The sequence below is a fragment of the Diorhabda carinulata genome, chromosome 5, assembly GCF_026250575.1.
Source record: "Diorhabda carinulata isolate Delta chromosome 5, icDioCari1.1, whole genome shotgun sequence".
NCBI classification, from domain to species: Eukaryota; Metazoa; Arthropoda; class Insecta; order Coleoptera; family Chrysomelidae; genus Diorhabda; species Diorhabda carinulata.
In genome coordinates this window covers 29762915-29781504 of record NC_079464.1, presented here as the reverse complement: position 1 = coordinate 29781504, position 18590 = coordinate 29762915, and the positions used below count along the sequence as shown (strand labels likewise).

The 18590-nt window shown below is 33.2% G+C and overlaps 1 protein-coding gene across 16 annotated transcripts in view; it reads left to right on the top strand.

Annotated features, from left to right (window-relative positions):
* The window catches only part of LOC130893869 (sodium/potassium-transporting ATPase subunit alpha), a 94656-nt gene that overhangs the window by 21252 nt on the left and 54814 nt on the right, over positions 1 to 18590 (top strand). For 2 of the 16 annotated variants that reach the window (XM_057800308.1, XM_057800300.1), the window contains exon 1: positions 13221 to 13518. The exons of 9 other annotated variants lie outside the window; for them this stretch is intronic. In XM_057800308.1, coding sequence (XP_057656291.1) covers positions 13510 to 13518 — 9 coding nt within the window. In that variant the 5' untranslated portion in view covers positions 13221 to 13509. Of the gene's footprint in view, positions 1 to 13220; positions 13519 to 18590 lie in introns of those variants that run through there. 5 more of the 16 variants (XM_057800305.1, XM_057800307.1, XM_057800299.1 and 2 more) reach the window with 4 other exon arrangements.

Sequence of the window (18590 nt, the reverse complement as noted above, 5' to 3'; positions counted from 1 at the left end):
TCTTTCTATTTCGTTCGGCATAAGCATTCAAATTACTACATTAAAGGGAATCTTTGTGTGTTATGTTCCCGGTTATATGGACTATTCGATCTATTGTGTACACTTTTAGACATTTATTTCAACTTTAATCCGAGGAAAAACCGTTGGAAGGGAAGCAATGAAGCAATCCCATCAACTAAATGTTTATGTTTCATCATGATTATCGATCAAACCGTTTGATTTCTTTCTTTGCTTTTTTTTTTAAATTCATGAAGAAAAGAAGCATTAATCATACATGGTATGAAAGGAAATCGAAAACGGCGATCAAATTTACGGCATTTTCGATTTCGATACCCTTTTAATAATAAGAATCGTCAAGCACCTCAAAGTAGCTATTAAGTTTGACCATCGATCCGTTTTTTTAAGTCTGAAAATAGAATATAATCCGAAGGGGCTAAATCTGGCGAATTGGGTGCATGAGGTAACAATCCACACTTTAATTAAGTTTGGACATTGCAATAACGGATGTTTAAGCTGGCGTATTGTCTTGATGGAACAACGCTTTCTTCTTAGCCAAATGCGGCAGTTTTTGCTTGATTTCTTCGCTCAAACGATGCAATAAGTTCGCATAATACTCGACGTTGATGAAAATCATCCCACGCGCATCCAAAGACCTATTTTTTCCATGTTTACACCGAAAACGTTTACTATTAATGACTGCCAAACAATTACTAAAGAACTTGGGGTCCTCAAACTTGGAATATAGTTTAGGCCAGGTACTTCTGGAAGCATCCTCCTACATAAAAGAATTACTCATTGGTTTATTAATTAGTTTGATGAAAGATATTTTGGGAGAATGTGGTGGTCTGCTAGATCCAATAACTTTACCATAATGGATTTTTTTAGTATGTGGAACACAAACAAATAGTTTTATAAAGAACACATTCCGATTAACGTGTGAAATTTAAAAAAAAAATAGAATAACTCACGCAATTCGATCAGTTCCTAAGAGGTCAATTAATCTGAGGATTTTAACTAGTAGTCCGGTCAATTTACACATTCGAAGTTACATGAATTCCCATCAAGCTGAAAATCAGTGAAATTGTTTATTTTTTTATTGTTTTTAATTGTTTTACAACTTTTCGAATCGTTTTATCTCAGAAACGGTGACTCGTAGGAAAAAAAGTATTGATACGTTTTTTGTAGATAATTTTATGATCTACAATTTTTAACTGAGGTATTTTTTTGAGAAAACTTACCGTTTTGCTGAAAATCGCGAAAAACTAATTATTTTGACCTTTGACCTTGAACATTTTTTCCACACAAGGGAATGATGGGGAACTTAAAAATTTTATTTTTAATTATATTTTAAACAATTTTACTGATTTTCAGCTTGATGGGAATTTATGTAACTTTGAATATCTAAATTGACCGGATTATAACTTTTACAAGTTTTTGAATCGTTTTATCTCAGAAACGGTGGCTCGTAGGAAAAAAAGTATTGATACGTTTTTTGTAGATAATTTTATGATCTACAATTTTTGACTGAGATATTTTTTTGAGAAAACTTACCGTTTTGCTGAAAATCGCGAAAAACTAATTATTTTGACCTTTGACCTTGAACATTTTTTCCACACAAGGGAATGATGGGGAACTTAAAAATTTTATTTTTAATTATATTTTAAACAATTTTACTGATTTTCAGCTTGATGAGAATTTATGTAACTTTGAATATCTAAATTGACCGGATTATAACTTTTACAAGTTTTTGAATCGTTTTATCTCAGAAACGGTGGCTCGTAGGAAAAAAAGTATTGATACGTTTTTTGTAGATAATTTTATGATCTACAATTTTTGACTGAGATATTTTTTTGAGAAAACTTACCGTTTTGCTGAAAATCGCGAAAAACTAATTATTTTGACCTTTGACCTTGAACATTTTTTCCACACAAGGGAATGATGGGGAACTTAAAAATTTTATTTTTAATTATATTTTAAACAATTTTACTGATTTTCAGCTTGATGGGAATTTATGTAACTTTGAATATCTAAATTGACCGGATTATAACTTTTACAAGTTTTTGAATCGTTTTATCTCAGAAACGGTGGCTCGTAGGAAAAAAAGTATTGATACGTTTTTTGTAGATAATTTTATGATCTACAATTTTTGACTGAGATATTTTTTTGAGAAAACTTACCGTTTTGCTGAAAATCGCGAAAAACTAATTATTTTGACCTTTGACCTTGAACATTTTTTCCACACAAGGGAATGATGGGGAACTTAAAAATTTTATTTTTAATTATATTTTAAACAATTTTACTGATTTTCAGCTTGATGGGAATTTATGTAACTTTGAATATCTAAATTGACCGGATTATAACTTTTACAAGTTTTTGAATCGTTTTATCTCAGAAACGGTGGCTCGTAGGAAAAAAAGTATTGATACGTTTTTTGTAGATAATTTTATGATCTACAATTTTTGACTGAGATATTTTTTTGAGAAAACTTACCGTTTTGCTGAAAATCGCGAAAAACTAATTATTTTGACCTTTGACCTTGAACATTTTTTCCACACAAGGGAATGATGGGGAACTTAAAAATTTTATTTTTAATTATATTTTAAACAATTTTACTGATTTTCAGCTTGATGGGAATTTATGTAACTTTGAATATCTAAATTGACCGGATTATAACTTTTACAACTTTTTGAATCGTTATATCTCAGAAACAGTGGCTCGTAGGAAAAAAAGTATTGATACATTTTTTGTAGATAATTTTATGATCTACAATTTTTGACTGAGATATTTTTTTGAGAAAACTTACCGTTTTGCTGAAAATCGCGAAAAACTAATTATTTTGACCTTTGACCTTGAACATTTTTTCCACACAAGGGAATGATGGGGAACTTAAAAATTTTATTTTTAATTATATTTTAAACAATTTTACTGATTTTCAGCTTGATGAGAATTTATGTAACTTTGAATATCTAAATTGACCGGATTATAACTTTTACAAGTTTTTGAATCGTTTTATCTCAGAAACGGTGGCTCGTAGGAAAAAAAGTATTGATACGTTTTTTGTAGATAATTTTATGATCTACAATTTTTGACTGAGATATTTTTTTGAGAAAACTTACCGTTTTGCTGAAAATCGCGAAAAACTAATTATTTTGACCTTTGACCTTGAACATTTTTTCCACACAAGGGAATGATGGGGAACTTAAAAATTTTATTTTTAATTATATTTTAAACAATTTTACTGATTTTCAGCTTGATGGGAATTTATGTAACTTTGAATATCTAAATTGACCGGATTATAACTTTTACAAGTTTTTGAATCGTTTTATCTCAGAAACGGTGGCTCGTAGGAAAAAAAGTATTGATACGTTTTTTGTAGATAATTTTATGATCTACAATTTTTGACTGAGATATTTTTTTGAGAAAACTTACCGTTTTGCTGAAAATCGCGAAAAACTAATTATTTTGACCTTTGACCTTGAACATTTTTTCCACACAAGGGAATGATGGGGAACTTAAAAATTTTATTTTTAATTATATTTTAAACAATTTTACTGATTTTCAGCTTGATGGGAATTTATGTAACTTTGAATATCTAAATTGACCGGATTATAACTTTTACAAGTTTTTGAATCGTTTTATCTCAGAAACGGTGGCTCGTAGGAAAAAAAGTATTGATACGTTTTTTGTAGATAATTTTATGATCTACAATTTTTGACTGAGATATTTTTTTGAGAAAACTTACCGTTTTGCTGAAAATCGCGAAAAACTAATTATTTTGACCTTTGACCTTGAACATTTTTTCCACACAAGGGAATGATGGGGAACTTAAAAATTTTATTTTTAATTATATTTTAAACAATTTTACTGATTTTCAGCTTGATGGGAATTTATGTAACTTTGAATGTCTAAATTGACCGGATTATAACTTTTACAACTTTTTGAATCGTTTTATCTCAGAAACGGTGGCTCGTAGGAAAAAAAGTATTGATACGTTTTTTGTAGATAATTTTATGATCTACAATTTTTGACTGAGACATTTTTTTGAGAAAACTTACCGTTTTGCTGAAAATCGCGAAAAACTCATTTTTTTGACCTTTGACCTTGAACATTTTTTCCACACAAGGGAATGATGGGGAACTTAAAAATTTTATTTTTCATTATATTTTAAACAATTCTACTGATTTTCAGCTTGATGGGAATTTATGTAACTTTGAATGTCTAAATTGACCGGATTATAACTTTTACAACTTTTTGAATCGTTATATCTCAGAAACAGTGGCTCGTAGGAAAAAAAGTATTGATACATTTTTTGTAGATAATTTTATGATCTACAATTTTTGACTGAGATATTTTTTTGAGAAAACTTACCGTTTTGCTGAAAATCGCGAAAAACTAATTATTTTGACCTTTGACCTTGAACATTTTTTCCACACAAGGGAATGATGGGGAACTTAAAAATTTTATTTTTAATTATATTTTAAACAATTTTACTGATTTTCAGCTTGATGGGAATTTATGTAACTTTGAATATCTAAATTGACCGGATTATAACTTTTACAAGTTTTTGAATCGTTTTATCTCAGAAACGGTGGCTCGTAGGAAAAAAAGTATTGATACGTTTTTTGTAGATAATTTTATGATCTACAATTTTTGACTGAGATATTTTTTTGAGAAAACTTACCGTTTTGCTGAAAATCGCGAAAAACTAATTATTTTGACCTTTGACCTTGAACATTTTTTCCACACAAGGGAATGATGGGGAACTTAAAAATTTTATTTTTAATTATATTTTAAACAATTTTACTGATTTTCAGCTTGATGGGAATTTATGTAACTTTGAATGTCTAAATTGACCGGATTATAACTTTTACAACTTTTTGAATCGTTTTATCTCAGAAACGGTGGCTCGTAGGAAAAAAAGTATTGATACGTTTTTTGTAGATAATTTTATGATCTACAATTTTTAACTGAGATATTTTTTTGAGAAAACTTACCGTTTTGCTGAAAATCACGAAAAACTCATTTTTTTGACCTTTGACCTTGAATAACATTTTTTCTACACAAGGGAATGATGGGGAACTTAAAAATTTTATTTTTAATTATATTTTAAACAATTTTACTGATTTTCAGCTTGATGGGAATTTATGTAACTTTGAATGTCTAAATTGACCGGATTATAACTTTTACAAGTTTTTGAATCGTTTTATCTCAGAAACGGTGGCTCGTAGGAAAAAAAGTATTGATACGTTTTTTGTAGATAATTTTATGATCTACAATTTTTGACTGAGACATTTTTTTGAGAAAACTTACCGTTTTGCTGAAAATCGCGAAAAACTCATTTTTTTGACCTTTGACCTTGAACATTTTTTCCACACAAGGGAATGATGGGGAACTTAAAAATTTTATTTTTCATTATATTTTAAACAATTCTACTGATTTTCAGCTTGATGGGAATTTATGTAACTTTGAATGTCTAAATTGACCGGATTATAACTTTTACAACTTTTTGAATCGTTATATCTCAGAAACAGTGGCTCGTAGGAAAAAAAGTATTGATACATTTTTTGTATATAATTTTATGATCCACAATTTTTGACTGTGTTCACGCCAGAATTAATTCAAAACTCATGAAAACTGGCAACGCTGTCCGACCAACCGACTACTGAGCGAATGGAAGAAATGATATATATAATAAGTTCTGTTGTTAAAGCTATGTAAAAAATTTTCTTACAAATAAATGTTAATGTGAACGTGTTAATAATAACTATAATACAAAAATGGTCCTTACGAGCGGATTATAAACAAAACCAGTGAAAATTCGCAATAAACAATATATTATTAACAACTATAACCCAAAAACAATTTACCACGTGCTGCAAGCAACTATCAACGAGTGCAAAGTGATCGACCAAACAAGTAGTCGATACAATATCACGGCGACCAGACATCAACTCAACTGGCCGACTAGTTCAATTGCAAGAATCAGGCAGTTCGACCGAAATCAGAGTGAGTTTGTTCCAAATTATTTATTTCCGAATTTTTCTTTCCATTTGCGATTTCAAAGCTTCTCTGTTTGTGCTTGAACAATTTGACAATATAAAATGGCAGAACTTGGCAAACTAATAAAGAAAAGAGGTGTAATTAAAGCTCAGTTAACTATTTTCACAAAAGCGGTAAATGAATTTGCAACTATATCTAATTTAAGCCAAACAGAAGTTACAAAATTAAAAGATAGGTTACGTGATGCCGAAAATTATCTTGACGAATTCAAATCATATCAATTAGAAATAGAGTTACAGGATGATATAAATTTAGATGAGCAATTAATCGAACGAGAGAGATTTGAAAATTCATATTATGATGCAATCGCTGTTGCTAAAAACATTTTACAAAGCTACAATAATCACGATAATGATACAAATCTTAGCGTGATTTCAGACAAAGCTTGTTGTAAAAACGAGGGTATAAAGCTTCCGGATATATCACTTCCTAAATTCAGTGGAAACTTTGAAGATTGGTTAGAATTCAGGGACACATATAAATGCCTTATTCATGATAGTAAAAAATTAGATAATATTCAAAAATTTTATTACTTGCGAAGTGCACTAGGAGGAACAGCAGCGGCGTCCATTTCCAAAATCAAATATACGGCCGACAATTATGAAGTGGCATGGGCCACAATTTCAAAAAGATTTGACAATACTAAAAAATTAATATATGAACATATTAGAGCTATTTTTTCATTAGAAAATATACAAAAACCGACAGCTGAAAAACTACAAAATTTAGCTGACGATATTCACAAACATTTGGGATCTATTGAACAATTGGGGCAAAATATAACTAATTGGGATCCTCTACTAATTTTTTGGATTACTAATAAATTAGATACTAGCTCAAACCTTGAATGGGAAAGGGAAAATAGAGATCAGGAAGAATTGCCAAAGTTAGATAAATTCCTACAATTTTTACAAAAACGTTCCAATTTTCTTAATATGTTAGAATCAAAGAACAGTCTCAGTTTAAATAAATCAGATTCAAAATTTAGTAATGAGGAAAATAAATTCAATAAACAAAGTAGAGTAAGGTCATTGACCTCAAGTACATATACATGCTCCTATTGCAAGAAAGAGCATTCAATATATCGTTGTGCAGAGTTTCTCGGATTAACAATAACACAAAAAAAAGATTTTGTCAAAAAATCAAATCTTTGCCATAACTGTTTGCGTTCGGGTCACTCTGTCAAACAGTGTAAATTAGGGCCTTGCAAAGTGTGTAAAGCTTGGCACAATACAATTTTGCATGAAAAACTCGAGATAGCGGACAACGCGAGCTCAAGTTCCGCAGCACTAAGCAGTGGCGTAGTGGTACCAGCGGCGGGGCAGGTGCTATTATCTACCGCCTGTTTACTCATTTCAGACAATTTCAATAATTTTCACAAAGCAAGAGCGTTATTAGATTGTGGTTCTCAAACTTCCTTTATAACGGAGGATTTGCAAAAGCGTTTGAATATTGCGACACATAAAACAGATCTTTCAATTTTCGGAATTTCAAACAATATTTCAAAGGTCAGTAAAAGGTGTAAGGTTTCATTTAAATCTATACATACCAATTTTAAAGCGCATGGCAATTGTTATATTCTAAAAGAGATTACAAGTGTGATGCCGTGTTGTCGAATCAACACGCAATCTTGGGCGATTCCAGGTGATCTAAAGCTAGCTGATCCACAATTCAACATTCCCGGACCAGTAGACATGCTCATTGGCGCGGACCTATTTTGGACAATTTTAAGCAATAACAAAATTTCGTTAGGAAAAAATATGCCGCTATTAATTGATACAGTGCTAGGTTGGGTTGTATCTGGGCAAATAAGTACTAACAACGTTGAAAAGACTTCTTGTAATTTAAGTATAAACCAGGAATTATTAAATTCAATAGCCAAATTTTGGGAAATCGAGGAAATATCTAGCACGCGACAACTTTCTCCAGATGAACAATTTTGCGAGGACAATTTCATCAAAACTACTACCAGAGACGCGAACGGACGTTTTACAGTCACTATACCTTTGAAGCAACAACCTTCTAGTTTAGGTGAGTCGAAAGCTCAAGCCGAAAAACGTTTCTATGCATTAGAACGAAAATTCAGGAGAGATCCAATGCTGCACAGCAGATATATACAATTTATGAACGAGTATAAAGAGCTAGGCCATATGACAATTTGTAACGGCAATGATTCAAGCTTCGAATATTTCATGCCGCATCACGGAGTTTTGAGAGAAGAGAGTTTGACCACAAAACTACGGGTAGTTTTCGATGCATCAGCGCCCTCTAGCAACGGTCTATCCTTCAACAATATTCAAGTCATTGGACCCGTTTTACAAGACGATTTACTATCAATAGTCTTAAGGTTTAGGAAATATAACTATGTAGTTTCGGCAGACATAGTTAAAATGTACCGGCAAATTTCAATAGCGCCCGAGCAAAGGCATTTGCAAAAAATTGTATGGCGCGAAAATCCGAGTGATAACCTGGAAGTCTACCAGCTAAATACCGTTACATACGGGCAAGCCTCTGCCAGTTATCTTGCAATACGCTGTTTAGCTAAACTCGCTGAGGATATTCAAGAAATGAACCCGGAAATAGCCGAAATCATTAAGCACGACTTTTATGTAGATGACCTGTTAACAGGTGCACCTACACTTGAGCATGCGCAATACATATGTAAAGCGATAAGTGACACTCTTAAATCGGGATGTTTCGCACTCCGAAAATGGTGCTCTAACGACACCAACGCGCTCAAAAATATAAGTTCAAATGATTTAAAATCCGATATACTAGAATTTGCGCATGATGGCAAAACAAAAACATTAGGCTTGATATGGGTTTGCAATAACGATAAGCTTCAATATAAAATTCATACCAATCCTATAGGTACAAAGGTCACAAAACGCACAATTTTATCTACTATATCAAAAATATTCGACATCCTTGGTTTACTAAGCCCATGTACTATTATCGCAAAAATGATAATGCAAAAATTATGGGAAAATAAATTAGCTTGGGATGACGCTATTCCAAAAGCTATATCTGAAAATTGGGTAAGGTTGGAGAAGGAGCTTCTTATTTTGAACGATCTTGAGTTAAACAGACAAGCTATTTGCAAGAATGCTGTTGAATTACAACTGCATGGTTTCGCTGACGCTTCGGAAAAGGCTTACGGAGCCTGTGTTTATTTGAGAAGTATTGATTCCGATCAAAAGGTTCATGTATCCCTGTTATGCGCCAAAGCAAAGGTGGCACCTATAAAAACAATACCAATCCCGCGGTTGGAATTATGCGCAGCATTGCTTCTAGCCCGCCTAACAGATAAAGCTAAAACTGCTTTGAAAATTCAATTCAAATCTTTCACACTTTGGTCGGACTCAACTATAACTCTAGCTTGGGTACGCACAAGCCCGAATCTGCTAAAAACATTCACGGCCCATAGAGTGGCAGAAATTCAGTCTCTCACTAAACACGCCGATTGGAGGCACATCCCCACCCACGATAATCCAGCAGATATTGCTTCAAGGGGAATATATCCTAGTCAAATTTTAAACTCTGATTTGTGGTGGCGCGGCCCTACTTGGCTAGCTAAGGACCCAAGTTTTTGGCCCAATGACAAGCTGGAGGTGGTTCATGATTTACCTGAACTTAAATCCAGTCTTCTGACCAATGTTGCGCCCCCTACTCTGAGTTTTCCCTTTGAACGTTTTTCAAATTTCTCAAGAATGCAACGAACAATGGCATACATTTTACGATTTAAGGATAATTGTCTTCAGAGAAATCGCAGAAGAGGCGGTTCTCTTACAGTACAGGAGTTAAGTGATTCTCTAAAATGTCTCATTCGAATTTGTCAATCTCAATCGTATTCTACCGAAATTGAAACATTGAAAAATAACAAGCCTTTGAGCTCCCATAGTAATCTATTAAGTCTTAGTCCCTTTCTAGAACCCGATGGTTTGCTACGCGTAGGAGGGCGACTAAAACATTCAAATTACTCCTTTGACAAAAGGCATCCAATTTTGATCAATTCAAAGCATCATTTTTCAAAGCTACTATTTTTACAAGAACATGAACGCCTATTGCATGGCGGCCCTCAGCTGCTCTTAAGCACTATAAGAGAAAATTACTGGGTTATATCCGGTAGAAATCTTGCACGAAAGACTGTTAAGAATTGTGTGAAATGCTTCAAATTCAATGCTAAAACCATACAGCCAATTATGGCCAACTTACCGCGCGATAGAACTAATCCTTCTAGTGCATTTTCAATAGTGGGAGTTGATTACGCGGGGCCATTTATGATTAACGATAAGAAAGGTAGAGGTTGTCGTTTAAGTAAATGTTATATTGGCGTATTTATTTGTTTATCAACTAAAGCAGTCCATTTGGAATTGATTTCTAGCCTTTCTTCAGAATCATTTATTCAAGCGCTATATCGTTTTGTCTCTAGACGAGGCAAACCATCAAAAATATTGTCCGACAATGGAACAAGCTTCGTCGGGGCACAGCGAGAGCTAAAGGATTTTCTAAAACATGGCAGCAACACTATAATCGAGAAATGTAGCTCTCAGAATATAGAGTGGAGGTTTATACCACCCTACTCTCCTCATTTCGGAGGTTTGTGGGAAGCAGCTGTCAAAAGCGTAAAGCATCATTTAAGGCGCGTTTTGACCCAAGTTCATTTATCATTTGAAGAATTTGCCACAGTTCTCGCACAAATCGAGGCGATTTTGAATTCGCGTCCTTTATGCCCACTGAGCTCTGATCCCAACGATTTTGGACCTCTTACCCCAGCTCACTTCTTGATTGGAAGACCAATAATTGCAGCACCTGATCAAGATGTCACCGACATAAAAATGAATCGACTTTCCAGATTTCAGCTCGTACAACAATTAGCACAGCACTTCTGGAACAGATGGAAATCTGAGTACATTGCGGAGCTCCAAAGACGCACCAAATGGAAGTCCAACCAAGGCCATCTAGTAGAAGATTCTCTCGTTTTAGTGAAAGGCGAGAACACTATGCCCACTCAGTGGTTATTAGGTAGAATCAGCAAGCTCCATAGAGGCCCTGACGGTATCGCTAGGGTCGCTTCTATAAGAACTCCCTCTGGAGAAATCATCAAAAGAAGCTTTCAAAAAATCTGCCCCCTTCCAGTTGACCTTTGAAAGCCATCCTTATGCTTTCAACGCGGGGAGTATGTTCACGCCAGAATTAATTCAAAACTCATGAAAACTGGCAACGCTGTCCGACCAACCGACTACTGAGCGAATGGAAGAAATGATATATATAATAAGTTCTGTTGTTAAAGCTATGTAAAAAATTTTCTTACAAATAAATGTTAATGTGAACGTGTTAATAATAACTATAATACAAAACAGACTGAGATATTTTTTTGAGAAAACTTACCGTTTTGCTGAAAATCGCGAAAAACTAATTATTTTGACCTTTGACCTTGAACATTTTTTCCACACAAGGGAATGATGGGGAACTTAAAAATTTTATTTTTAATTATATTTTAAACAATTTTACTGATTTTCAGCTTGATGGGAATTTATGTAACTTTGAATGTCTAAATTGACCGGATTATAACTTTTACAAGTTTTTGAATCGTTTTATCTCAGAAACGGTGGCTCGTAGGAAAAAAAGTATTGATACGTTTTTTGTAGATAATTTTATGATCTACAATTTTTGACTGAGATATTTTTTTGAGAAAACTTACCGTTTTGCTGAAAATCGCGAAAAACTCATTTTTTGACCTTTGACCTTGAATAACATTTTTTCTACACAAGGGAATGATGGGGAACTTAAAAATTTTATTTTTAATTATATTTTAAACAATTTTACTGATTTTCAGCTTGATGGGAATTTATGTAACTTTGAATGTCTAAATTGACCGGATTATAACTTTTACAAGTTTTTGAATCGTTTTATCTCAGAAACGGTGGCTCGTAGGAAAAAAAGTATTGATACGTTTTTTGTAGATAATTTTATGATCTACAATTTTTGACTGAGATATTTTTTTGAGAAAACTTACCGTTTTGCTGAAAATCGCGAAAAACTCATTTTTTGACCTTTGACCTTGAATAACATTTTTTCTACACAAGGGAATGATGGGGAACTTAAAAATTTTATTTTTAATTATATTTTAAACAATTTTACTGATTTTCAGCTTGATGGGAATTTATGTAACTTTGAATGTCTAAATTGACCGGATTATAACTTTTACAACTTTTTGAATCGTTTTATCTCAGAAACGGTGGCTCGTAGGAAAAAAAGTATTGATACGTTTTTTGTAGATAATTTTATGATCTACAATTTTTGACTGAGACATTTTTTTGAGAAAACTTACCGTTTTGCTGAAAATCACGAAAAACTCATTTTTTGACCTTTGACCTTGAATAACATTTTTTCTACACAAGGGAATGATGGGGAACTTAAAAATTTTATTTTTAATTATATTTTAAACAATTTTACTGATTTTCAGCTTGATGGGAATTTATGTAACTTTGAATGTCTAAATTGACCGGATTATAACTTTTACCAAGTTTTTGAATCGTTTTATCTCAGAAACGGTGGCTCGTAGGAAAAAAAGTATTGATACGTTTTTTGTAGATAATTTTATGATCTACAATTTTTGACTGAGATATTTTTTTGAGAAAACTTACCGTTTTGCTGAAAATCGCGAAAAACTCATTTTTTGACCTTTGACCTTGAATAACATTTTTTCTACACAAGGGAATGATGGGGAACTTAAAAATTTTATTTTTACTTATATTTTAAACAATTTCATTGATTTTCAGTTTGATGGGAATTTATGTAGCTTCATATTATTTTTTGGTCTAATTTGACCGGACTATAGGAGTTAGATGTCGATTCTACATAACTTTTTTCATATTTTCTACATAAAAGACATTTTATTCTACAGTAAAATTAAAATTTAAGGTATACTTAAACTAAGAAAATAGAAAAATTTTCATCTATTACAAAAAAAACATTTATGAGAAGTTGAGAAATAGGATTATATTGTTGACACACCCCGTAGCGTAGGGAGTTAGACTAGTTGCAATACTACTTTTAGAAAATTTCAAATCCCTACTATCTTCAAATATCCTTAGTTCTGACTAGTAAAAGTGTAGATATACGATTCGCCATCAAGAAAATCTTCGTTTACCAATATTATCGGGATTTAGCGAGACTTTGTGAAACCGGCATCGCTGGCTATCATGGAGGCAACAACCGCCTTTGCTCCCTTTTCCACCCCCAAGTGCCGCCGTTTTCGCCGGTCCGCAGTGTGACGTAGAAGCTCAATACTACGATCCGCTGCAGCGCAACTCAACACCGTCCCCAAAAATTCGTTAGTGGGTCCGCGCCCGTGTTGAAGTGTGTTTGGTTCTAGTGTGACTGTGCCCCGTTTCATGAAGTATTGCATTTAACAATATCTGGATTTCTTAACATTAAATCGAAATGGGGGAGGTACGTTTTTCCGCTAAAATAATGTAATTGCGCTAACAAATTAGATTTTTGCTTGTTTATTTCATAAAAAATTCTTAAATAGCTTATGATTATTATGATCAGCATTAAACTTTTTGGATCTAGTCTTCGGTAGACTGATTGTCGGCGCAAATGACCGCTTAAAAATATTTTTTATTCTTGGGTATAATATTACGTAATACTACAATAGAAGAACCCAATTACTTACAATGTTGTAGCACTTCAGTTCCAAAGAACTAATTCTTGGTAAGTTATTGCAAGTTGGTGTCTTTGCTAATGCTCGTTTCGTATTGAATTGAATGTGAAAGCGATGGAGCATCCAAATAGATTATTGATTATTGGAGTTAACCCTCATAGAATAAAAGCTGACTGCTCCTATTGAGTTACCCAATCAAGTCTGATTTAAAATTTAGTTTTAACCGAATAAAAAGTAATTTTAGACAAATACCTCGTTAAAACTGATACTAACCCATTGGTACTACACTTTTTTTATTAATTTTTGGGGCCTTTTTGTATCTTCAAGTTAATTTATGTTGATTAATTGAAATTACCCAAACGCATTTGATATGTAAGATATTTCGAATGTAAGATATAATATTTTTGAAAGATTTGTGATTAAAATGTTGAGAAACGGCCACTGCAATTGTTTTTATTTCATATATTTCATATAATATGGACTAGAAACTTTTTGAATAACGTAATAATCAAAATCAAAAATCAATCAAAATTATAACAGACAGATTTTCAAAACTCCAGCTATAAAATTGAAAAATATGTTATAGACAAGTTTTATAAGTATTAGGAACGTTTTTTCTACCCCTTACATTGTTAAAAAACATAATTTGACAATTGAAGGACGTAAATAACTATTTCCAAAAAGGTATCGGTCGCTTTTTCTTATTTCAACAACAACGTCAATCCAATTTTGATCTGTGTATCGTCTGTTCGATTTATATGTCGGTTCCATTGTTTCTTGCGCTGTGATACCCAAAAATTCCACGTCACATGATGGGTCTCGGTCTAGTAGAGACCCAACTGAAAATTTTACTTCCTGCGGTCTTCCTTTTTGTTAATTCTGGCCTTCTTGATGTATAGGTCATTACATCTTACAACAGTTATCAAATAGGTAAAGGATAAATGATTAGAGGAATAGGACACTTTAGAACATAAAAACTTTGCAAATAGTTGGAAAAAATTTGTTTATATAATCTTCATGACATTTTTTTCGGTGTTAAAAGTGTTAAAAATGACGTTTACACCGTAAATATTTTCCAAACATTTGTTTATATCGGCAATCAATTTCCAATGGAACTTAATATAACGTACCTCAATATAACGACTGCCTCGATGTAACAAATTCTTCGTAATCCCCTTGAATTGTCCAAAAGAGTGAATTTTTGCGTACAACCTCTTCATAACGAATTTTCAACTATCAAGAAAAAGTATAAATTCCTCTAATTAACGAATTTTGTCAACCAAAAACCTTTATATAAAGTTACCTACCTTATTGTTTTCAAATAGAAAATACGTACAGTATTTTTTTACCTGTTTATAACGAATTTTTGACGAATCTAACCTCTTTGACGAATAACAAACCTCAGTTTAACGAATTACTCCCGATTTGTTATATCGAGGTTGCGCTGTACTGTACAATCCAAGTATTATGATATAATAACTTTTGATTGAGTACTGAGGTACATAACGAGTTGACAATTCCATCAGTATTAGCCGTGAGTTTACGAAAAGATATGAATGCATTCCGGTAACTTACTCGGTATGCCATCAAAGAAGTAAATGACTTTTTAATACAATGATCTGTACAGTCTTTTGGCTCTGGTAGGTTCAAAATCGCCGTAACCAAAGAAGACACTTTTCCAAAAGTATAATATCATTACTCAATAAGACGTGGGACTAAGAAAAATCTCCTTCAAAAGCTTCTTTAACTTCTCGATACCGTGTTTGTCTTCAGTTTGCTTCAGTTTCAGTAATTGCTTCTTTATTTGAGCTGAATTTCTTACTGGCGAACATTTTTATGAGATCAGTAATCAATAGGGGCCAGAAATGGAGTATACGGTAAATGAGGAAGCAATTCGAAGTATAATTCTTTCAATTCAACCATCATTGCCATCGACTTGTGAATGGGAGCATTGTCTTGGTGAAACAGATTCGCTATTAATTATCTCTCCCTTTTTGGAGATATTCGAAGAACAATATTCCATACGCATCCCAAAATACTGAACCCATAACCTCCCCAGCTGACTGTTGTGTCTTTGGACGCTTCGGACGTGGTGGTTCACCGGCAGCAGTCCACTCAGATGATGATCGTTTTGATTCCGGAGTAAAGTGATGGATCCATATTTCATCCATTGTCAAATATCGACGCGAAAATTCCGATTTATTAAGTGTAAACATGACCAAACACTCCTCTGAATCAGTTGTTGTTTTTGATCGACTGTGAGTAAACGTGGCGCCCACTTGAAAAAAGCGAAAAGCACAACACAGCTTTAGGAGCTTAGCTATATCACGCAATTTCAATTTTTTGATTTTTCCTGGAGTAACCACCTTAATTCGATAACCATAATGTTCATCATCATCATCGGTGTTTGTACGACCAGGTATAAATCCAGCAAACCAATAACAAATTACTCTTTTCGATAGAGCAGAGTCCGAACTAGCTTCACTTAAATCGCTGATTAATCGAAATGTCTTTTGAAAGCTGGTACTTTATAAACGTCATATGGATTTGACAATGTCAGCGCCATCTGTGTGGCAGTCACACGAATTATTGAATAATATAATTGGGTCCGCAGTGCTTTTATAATATTAGTTGAGAAAAAACGTCAATCGATTCGAGTAGAAGGGCGTAAAGCAGCGTATTTGTTAAAATGGTGAATATATTTTCTAATAATACAAAGAAAACGACTTCTTGGTCTCCTTCATCACACACGCTCAATCTCTGAACTTCTTTTTCCAATTTTTAACTTTCCTTCTCCTTCTGTCAGGCATTGTACAATTTCTCTTTTTATTCATACCACGTCTCTATAGATTTTGTAACTGCTCTTTCTTTCTTTCGCTTCAGATATTCGACCCACTGAGTTTGATGATAATTCTTCAAATATCTCCATCCCCAATTGGTCCAGATAATTTTCGTAGAAGTCTTTTAAAGTGAAATAGACGCTTCATTTATAAATCTTTGAGTTTGTTGAAACTTAAGATTGAGATCAGACACTTTTCAGACAACTCTAGTAATTGTTTTAGAAGCATATGTTAGTCTGTGTTTTTGTCACTTTATTTATTTTAATACTATGGGCGTTAAGACGCGTTATATCAAAAATTAGATTAGGCCACGTCGAGGAAACCATAATATGCAATTTTCACATAGAAATAATCGACATATTTTTTTTTTTCATGTATAGTTTAACCGCGATAAGAAACAATACGCATTTCCGGGTTTCGAAGAAAATTACATATTTTGATCAATGTTTCTCATTAAAATTCGTACATACGAGGGATAACACGAAAATAATCGATATTAGTGATTACCACTTGTCATAACAATTGATATATTTGTTCCACCCCTTGTAGTCTGACTTATCCTTCAGCTCCATTTTTTCCTGACCTCTTCAATGTTATGGAATCGATGTCCCTTCATGCGTGGAAATTAAAGGAACTACACGGGAAAGGTCATGCAAGTAAGGTGCGTGAATCACTGTGTGACCATGTCATTTTTAGACAAAAATTGTGGAAAGAAAGTAGCTGTGTCTACAGATGGAAAAAAACACAAATCGGGTCTTCCGTGTCGTACACTTCCGAAAGGTTTTATTGTACGATTGAAACGTTGCGCCCTACCGCCTAGTAAACAATGTTATACCTGCAAATTGTTCATTTAAAGTTGGTATCTCCAAAATCCAAACAAGAAAAAAGTAGTGGTAGCGAAAAAACCCGGCAGATCAACCATGAATGATGAGTTGTGTTATCTAACATCGAAAGAAATGCCCCGCACTAACGTATGTAACAAAAGTTTTCGGAAAAAACAGCTACAGAAAGTCCAACTTATATTTATTAGTTTAGGTTCTAGATTTGTCATGGTTTACTCGGAGTTCTGAGGCCCATTACAGCTTATTTATTATTTAGTTTATAGTTTTGGCATAGCTTTTGGCGTAATGCACGTTTTTATGATATTTGTAGATCTAGTCACCATCAACAAATCTGAATGTTTTGCCAAAAAATGGAAATTCAAAATTTGTCTCAAATCATGCCGTGTCGATTTTTCTTATAAAAGAATTTGACTGACGGCTCCTCCCGATATATTATAGGGAGTATCCCAGAAGGTTTTCCTCATTTATTTGAAAGTGCAGGCAGCTACTTCGATATCACATTCTCGAAGATTCTAGATCGTCTAAGGACTGCGGGAAATCCTGAAATTATCAAACGTAGTCGATCTGAAAAAATAGTGGTTCAATATATAGAGATTTTGAAAGTTATCCACGACGTACACCGTCATCTAAAGGACTTTGTAAATAAATAAACTGCATTTTTCGGTCCTCTGAATACTCTTAAGCAAACGTCAGATCAAAACATTTTTCTATAATGATAGTATGGACTGCAATGAGCGGATCTAAACTTTTTTTCCAAATCGCTAAAGGTATTTACTTAAGGTTGCCGTTTGAGACTAGATCTCTATAGTTTTGGTAGATTGGATGAGGACCCTTTCAATTGGATAGCGTCCCCTCACATACTGCAAACCTCTCAATTCAAACCTATAGTTTTTCTTCTATAGCCTTACCTCAATGTGAACCCGTTTGGACGAAGAAACTGTTAAAGAAACCAAAATATCATTCCCAGACTATTAACCAAGCTGAGACGTATTGAAATGAGGAAAAACTTTTGGGTCTCTCTGTTTATAGTAGTAATAATAAAATGCGATTCTTATTGCAATTGAAAATTCGAACCAATATGCATCTTGATGTTGCCTTTAATCCCGAGACCTTTAGATTTCATCTAGCGTCTGTCAAATTTTTGAATTTTATAATAATCTCCAACATTTTAAAACA